This window comes from Echinops telfairi, unplaced genomic scaffold (genome assembly GCF_000313985.2).
Source record: "Echinops telfairi isolate 266 unplaced genomic scaffold, ASM31398v2 ScPeMD7_1;HRSCAF=3_0, whole genome shotgun sequence".
NCBI classification, from domain to species: Eukaryota; Metazoa; Chordata; class Mammalia; order Afrosoricida; family Tenrecidae; genus Echinops; species Echinops telfairi.
In genome coordinates this window covers 71,709,508-71,717,344 of record NW_022103896.1, presented here as the reverse complement: position 1 = coordinate 71,717,344, position 7,837 = coordinate 71,709,508, and the positions used below count along the sequence as shown (strand labels likewise).

Below are 7,837 nucleotides of genomic sequence, written 5' to 3'. Positions count from 1 at the left end.
GATTGATGTGATGACAGCTATCATAATACGATCATCTCCTGGGAGTCTGAAAATGACATTACTAATAAGAGAGACAGCTGGAGTTGGCAGGACTGAAGCAGAGAGAACTGCTTTCAAAAGTGCATTTCTTAATCGGTAGCCATCTAGATGTGCAATGGGACATTAGGACTTTCTAAATAATATGTAGAGCCTAAATAATATTAAATTGCTCATTGTAAACCATTTTAGCAAGGTAGACAATCTAAGTCTGACTCTTGATCTCAGAAGTTTCTGTCAATGCATTTCTTATGCCAATAAAGATGGCTCAGGCTATGGACCAGGACAGACCACTGGCAAGCTTGCTCATGGTTGTTTTTTTCTCCCCCAGGTTGTACAAGCTTTGTGAGCCACCTCCCCCAGTTGGAGAAGAATGAAGAGAATTGTCAAGGGCCAGGCAAGCAGAAACTTCTGGCCTAGACAAAGGGCAGCTGGTTAAATGCTCTTCACGCAAAGATCAAGAGTTGGGGTTTGGGTTTTTTGTTTTTTTTCTGTACATCTTCTCCTGTGGTATGAAGAACTAGCCTTCGGTTTATTCTTGGACATTGATATTAGGAATGAATAAAAATTCATTCAGAATATTCAGCTTCACAAACTGATCTATGGATTGAAATTAAGCATTCAGTTTTTTAATTTCAAAAGTTATGCCTTTGATTTATGAGGGGAAACAATCCACGATTACAAAGAAAATAACCACTGGTTTTCTTTCCATTTATGAAAATGTTTTGCTGTGTGTTTTCACTTCCTCCCATGGGGTCTAGAGAATGCTGGATGTTTACCGAGGATTCTGTCACTGAAATCATGACACAAAATTATCAAGGACAACATAGATTTGGGGTCACTGATTTTCAGTTTCTCCCTGTGCAGGGAAGGTGGATGAGCATTCTTTACTCTTTCCCTGGAGAGGAGCTGACCTCAGTAGAGAGGAGCTGCGTGCAGCCTTCGGCATGAACATGCTTTTGGGTGTCCTTTCTACCCAGGAAGATTGTAGGTGAGGAGTCCTGCTCCGGGCTGTTGTAACAGATACGCCCTCCATGGGCCGTGCTTGGGGAGGGCTGTACCAAATGGGTCCTGAGTGGGAAGAAGCAGGAACCAGAAAGCTCAGGGAAGGAAGACCAGAGTAAATAGAAGAAAATAGCTTTTAAAAACCTTAACCTTGACAAGAAAGCCTAAAACTCTTTATTTCACATAAGATATGAGAAGGAATCAGTATGAATATGTGAAAATACAGCTGTGTTTGTTTTAATTTAAAAGTGCTTGGGACCTTGTTAGTTAGTGAATCCACAAGGATTAACCTGTTTTCAGTTTCCATTGTAAATTATACCTAAGGTTCTTCCTGTTTCCATTGATAAATATTTTAACAGTGAAATCAGTCATATTATTTTTAAATCCGTAATTCTCAAAACAGTTACAGTCCCTTTATTATCACTGTGATGATTATGAAGATCTCATTAATCCACTGTGTGAGTATCAATGGATTGACTCAGTAGTCAGGGCTCAAACAGAAGACATCATGAAGATACACCGACTGGGACAACTTTTTCCTGTTACACTTGCCCTCACTCACACGCGTCACAGAATACCCCGGGACAACTCACGGTAACAGCTGCGTGTCAAAGGCCTTTCACGCCTAAAATGCATACAAAGAATGTAACTCTTGGTGACCTAATTTCAACTTATGGAATTTGTCATCCTTGACAGACTATCCTTGACAGACTATCACAATAGCCTCATTCTAGCAGTTGCGAGTTGAAGAATGAAATTTCATGTTCTATATGGAATGACATGTTTGCCTACTGGTCAAGGTAATAATGTTATTTGACACAGAAGCACTTGTGACTCTGCTGTAAACATATTTATAGTACAAAAATAAGGAAAGTCTTTTGAAAGAGTTTTGAAGATAATCTCTTAAATCTATATAAAAAGTTGAACATTTTGAGTTTAATGAAAAGATGTCTTTAATGTACCGTCTATGCTAAGTGTACTCTTAACTTTCAGGGTCACGATAGGTGGTCATGTGTAACTTTGCCAAACTGAAAATCTAGATCCTTTTAACCCAGAGCTACTGCAGGACTACAATTGATGAACTAACAGATACTTTTCAAACTGATACTGCTGTTTTCCTATCTTTATTCTGAGATCACTAATTCTCTTTGAAGGGTTGAAGGACAGGTCACGCAAACACTAGTCATCCCCACTCTGCTGCAGGGAAGTGAGTTGCTCTTGTGGAAGTCATGAGGAGCATGCTGTAAGGACTTGCACTCTCGATCGGAGAAATGTTGCTCTCTACAATAGTAAACATGTGTCATTTTCTTTCCAGGGTTAGCAGACATGTATAGTTTTATTTTAGGGTTAAAAATAATATTCCCCTTTGCCAGGGTGCTGGGCGATGACTACATGCTCAGAATTTAGAAAGGGTTTATAGGAACATTACTCACTCTAATCATTGCGATTATAATAAAAGTTGTAGCTAAGCACATAGGAAGTGATTCAATCACTGAACACTGAAACCACTACCCACAGAGTCTGTTCTGACTTGTGTTGGCCCCACATGTGTCAGACCAGAACTGTGCTTCCTGGGGTTTTCAATGGCTGATTATTATTTAGAAGTCCATTGCCAGGCCTGCCCTCTGAGCTGAACAGCGCTTTGATGTGTTGTACCTGGGTTTGATTGTTAGGGCCTCACTCAAGGTGCTACTTGCTACTCTTGACTTCACTCTACTGTGATAGTCAGGGCATCGAGTAAGAAACGGACTGGCAATTTGTCCAAGTCACTTGATTGGCACATGATAGAAGCCGGATATGACTCTAGGAACTCTGCCCTCTTCACCGATACATTGCACTGCTTCTCGTTAACCATGTAAGGAGTATTGCAATATTTCCAGTTATTAGTACACCTGGGACTTGTGTTGCCATTAAATTTTACGAATTATATTTTCCTCATTATTTAACACAAAAAGAAAGAATATCTGTCAATGTTTACTTATGTTGAATATGTAATATTGACTTCAGAGTGCAAACTTTACAAGCAAACATCCACGTTTTAGAAGGCTCACACTAGTTTCTATCTATCGTAGCACTTTTTTCTGGTGCTTAAATTCTTTGTGCACTCTTGGGCCATTCTTATAGCAGCAATGTTCAATTTGAAATTAGATTAATTGATTTAATTAGGTTGATTAATTAAATAGGTTACTTTTTATTATAATATATGACATAGAATCCAACACCACTAATTTAAATGCTGTGATAATTAAGGGTATAGCAACATGATATTGGCTTCGGCACCAGTTGTAAAAGCCAAGAGAACAAACAGGTGAACAAATTCCAGCAGCATATTAACATAAGGAAAGAGCTTGAAGCACTTTTAACACAGGCATTGTTTTTTGCAAAATTAGTGTTTCATTCACTGGCAGCCCTTATTTGAGACTAACTGCATGAATTTGAAATGAAGAAATTTTATTTAAAATGCTGGGGCCTCCTTACTTTCCATCCTTACTGTATTTAAAGTGCTATGAAATCCTTACTGTTATTAAAATATATCTTCTCCCATATAGTATGTTACACAGGCCAGTGAACATATTCGTACTCACTTTAAATTTTGAAAAATTGCAATGTTGAAATTTAGTGAACAACTTTTAAGTCATTTTTTCACGAATGACTCTAAAAGTCATTTTCACCCTTTCTTCATTAATAGTATTTACTAATATTAAAAGCAACCTTTAGCATTTGACTCAATTATTACTGAATTTTTGAACACTGTCTATTTTTGAAGGCTTGTTTTCATGTATATTATATTACTACGTTATAGGTTAATACATTTTCCAAAGTCAGTAGTGGTTATTTCGTTAGCATACATGCACGTTATCCAACTTGCTGAATGAACTGGCTGTTGTCCTGCTTAAGTAGAAGGGCCAAACTTTTGAAGCAGTTTAGGGTTATCTGAATTTTTAACTAAGAGAAACATCTTCTACTTCATAAGTGTTCAAGGTTTTGGTAACAAACTTCAGAAAAGCTTAACTTGCATGAAGCAGAACAGGTAGGAAAAAGTTACAATAGGGTTCTTTGACCAAGAACGGACCCCAGACTAATGCCTTTAACAAAGTCAGGATTTTTCTAGATACTGACAATCATTATGGCTAGGCTTTAGCTCCAGTAATAAAGTATTGCATTGAAGCCTTGCCTTGGCCAATCATCCCATGTTGCCACACGCCCCCTATGCACGTATGGAGGGATGTTTCATTACCATCTGTAGATCCATCCTACCTCCCTTGCCAGCAGTTGTTACGTAGAAAAGCTCACGTTACTCAGATAGTTATTTCATTGGGAAGAGGTATCTGAAGCATACTAAGCTATCCAGGTATTTACTACTTTTTATTTTATGATAAATACACTTCAGAAATTACTGAGATCCTTGTGTTGTAAATGAAGATATTGAACATGGACGTTTTAAATGTATTGAACATCTGTGCTATAGACATTACCAAACCCACTGCGTGGAGTCGGTTTTGACTCAGAGGACAGAGTTAACTGCTCCCTGGGGTTTCCTAAGCTGTAACTCTTTAAATGAGCATAACTAAATGTGCCATAATAATATCTTGTAGAGCATACCATTCAACCTACAGTCAGCTTGGCTTTACCATCCACAGGTAGCTGATGAAAAACAAGATTGTTGAGTTTTTACATTATGTTTCTACTTAGAGTAGAAAAGTTTGGATAATAAATCTTTGGTGCAAATAACAGAACCGATGTTTCCCACTCACACGATCATTCAATAAATGTTCTTGATAATTCATTACACGCAAGACATAGCCAGTAGGCCTGGGGTGTGTGTTGATTGTGTTTGATTCTAATATCTTCACGGTATCTTTTGGGTATTGATGTCTCCTTGTGTCTCTCGCTTAAAATGACAGTGTTTGCAACACAGGTCTATTCTAATACTAAAGGTTTATGAGAATACCCTGTTGTCTTTGAATTTAATTTTCCATGAATTTTTGAAGCTCCTTTGAGGGGCATTAAAAACATTCATGAAAAAATGAAATTCAAATACAATGGTATTTTTCTATGATATTTTTGAAGCACTCTCAATCTAATGCTCCATAAATGTATTTAGCTATATAACGAAGCCAAGAACACTAAATTGGTGAAATGCTTTAGAAAACCTTCATTGTAATTTGAACGATTTCAAGCAAAAAGATTATACCAGAGCATGCTTCCTTATTTATCGCTTTTCTTGTTATCTGATATTTTGCACTTACAACAAGATCTATATATACATATATTTAAAATCTACTATCCAAATACACTCCTGGCAGTAACTAGCACTGAGGTCCCTGAAAGGGGTCCCTGACTGGTGGACTCCATGTGCTTATAAAAAGCTCTGAATTGCATAGTATTTTAACATCTGGTAAGTAAGAGAAGTTTGATCTCCCCAAGCCCCCAGAGTACTAGCAGGGTGGAGGGTAGGGGACTGGAGGGGTGTCAGTGAGAATAGGGTGCTGCCCAGCAGGTCTGAGGTGCTCATAGGGCCACTGAGGCTGGGATCTGGCTCTAGCTCCCAGCAGAGGTGTAATAGGGATATGCTAGGGTAGGCCATGGTCAGAAGGGGCCCTGAGATGGGAAGTCAGATGCACGGAGCCCATGAGACACCACTTTAGCTGATCAGCACCATTAGCATCTTAGTCTTACTTGCTAGCCCTGTCTGGGTGAGCCCAGGTGAGGGCTGGCCAGGCTACTGGGTGGTGATAGCATCAGCAGTAAGTAGCCAACAGCAAATGAGCAGTTTAAGTTCAAGGGCAGAGGGTGATCCTAGCCATCACCACCTTAGAAGCAGCTTTGGACTATTGATTCTAAAAGGGGTAAAGGGGAGCAGGGTGAAGAGGGTCTTCCCCAGCAAGATCCAGGAGAATCGCAGAGGAGGGGCCAGTGAAAACCCAGTGGACAGCATGCACCCTTGTAGCACCCAGGTTCTCCCATCCATGGGCACAGGGCTTCTGGCCCTGCCCCCATAGCTCCAAAGGGCATTTTAGCGTTGTTGTGGGGATGAGCCAGTTCCAGCCATTCTGAAAATACAGAGGGGATGGGGGTGCAGTCAGTGCTTGGGTTATCATACCTCTACAAGACTATAAAGCTCTCTCTCTCTTTTTTTCTTGTGGCTTTGGGGCCAGGCTCTCTTGAGACAATGTGGAGGGGGGAGGCAGCAGTGGCAGCTGACCCCAACAGGGGACTGTTGAAACATTCACAGCACAGGGGTGAGGGGAGGTAATCTGGGCATCCTTCATTTTTGCATAACACTGAGCTGATCTTTGGAACCTAGCCATGTCATTAAGTGGGAAGTGGGTATAATTTCAGATGAATCTATATTTTTGTAACTGCCAAATAAATACATAGAGCATAGCCTTTTGCTTTAAAAGTATTTTTATAAGTACTCATTTACACAGTATTATTTTGAATAATAAAATATTAAATTGGTTCTGTGCATAGTACTTCTTTTGAATATATTCATTTATATTTAACATTGTATAACAAACATCAACATTTTCATGATCAATTTCCTTTGAGTGTTTTATTGTAAGCTTTTATTACTTTGTAAAATATACATGTAACATAATTTCAATCACTCACTTTTGTGTATGGCTAAAATGATCACAGTGAATTATGTGTTTGTGTCATTTATTTTTGTCTCAACAAAGGACTGGAATAGTAACATTGTATCATAAATGTCAATAATAATAAATTGAAGTGTAGTATGACTATTACAGTGCCGTTCCTTTTCAATTTAGCCAATTCCTATTATATACTTACCTTTTGGGAGGCTATAGCCATGAGATGCCTTTTTTTTTTTTTACCCTTCGAGAGTTCCCAACCGTATAAGATGAAACTGGATGTACATGGAACTACAAATCACAGTCTCTACAAATAAGGTCCGAATACCTACAAGCAAGAGCCACGTTGGCTCACAGAGACAATGACTGCTGGGAAGGAGTCAGGAAAGAAGTTCAGACGTAGGAAAGCTTCAAGAGAAATGGGAGCTCTTTGCTTTCCTGAATTACTTAGTGTTTATTCTGCATGTGTGGCACTGTGGGATAAGCTCTCGACTGCACCCTCAAGGTGGTGGTTCAAGCCCATCAGTTGCTCCTCATGAAAAGGATGAGGCTTTCAACTCCTGTAAAGATTGACAGGCTCAGAAACCCAACACCTAATGGCTTTGAATCAGAGTTGATTCGATGGCAGTGGTTTTGTCTGTCTCTTTTTTCTATGCATAAACTGCTATTTCAGGTGTTACAAACGGACATAATGCCCAACTCTTATGCTTAAAGAACTTTGTGTATTTAGGTTATTAATGCAGTAAAAAAATAGGTAACAAATATAAGGCACAATATGCTAATACTAATTGAAAGGCAACAATGAAAAACGTACCATAGAAATTCAAAAAATTTAAATTCAATCTAACATTTCTTTATGATACATCTACAAATTCCTTATCAGGCACTGATCTAACCTGGGTATTTAGTGATTAGAAACACAAGTGGACTTCACGCGGTTTATGGGAAAATGGAATGAAAAGACAAGATTTTCCCTGCACTTTTTGAAACCCCCTAGCTTCTTGGTCATATGGAGTTTAAGGTCTAGAGGGGAAAATGTTGATTCAACAACGCTAAGAATGATGATGAGAGAAGGATAGGACAACGTCCATGATCAGTGAGATGATTCAATGGAAGGCTTAGCAACCTGGTGAGCTCAAGCAGCAGGGTAAGAGGAATAACCGAGAAATGGACACAGGGTTTTGCAGGGCTGGCAAAGG

The 7,837-nt window shown here is 39.0% G+C and overlaps 1 protein-coding gene across 1 annotated transcript in view; it reads left to right on the top strand.

The window, feature by feature from the left end:
- The window catches only part of PREX2 (phosphatidylinositol-3,4,5-trisphosphate dependent Rac exchange factor 2), a gene marked incomplete at its 5' end in the record, with an annotated part of 339,557 nt that extends 332,769 nt beyond the window's left edge, over positions 1-6,788 (top strand). Inside the window, one exon of the mRNA XM_004697526.4 lies at positions 368-6,788. Within this exon, the coding sequence (XP_004697583.2) occupies positions 368-413 (46 nt within the window). The remainder of the gene's footprint in view (positions 1-367) is intronic.
- Positions 6,789-7,837: the final 1,049 nt, after the last annotated feature.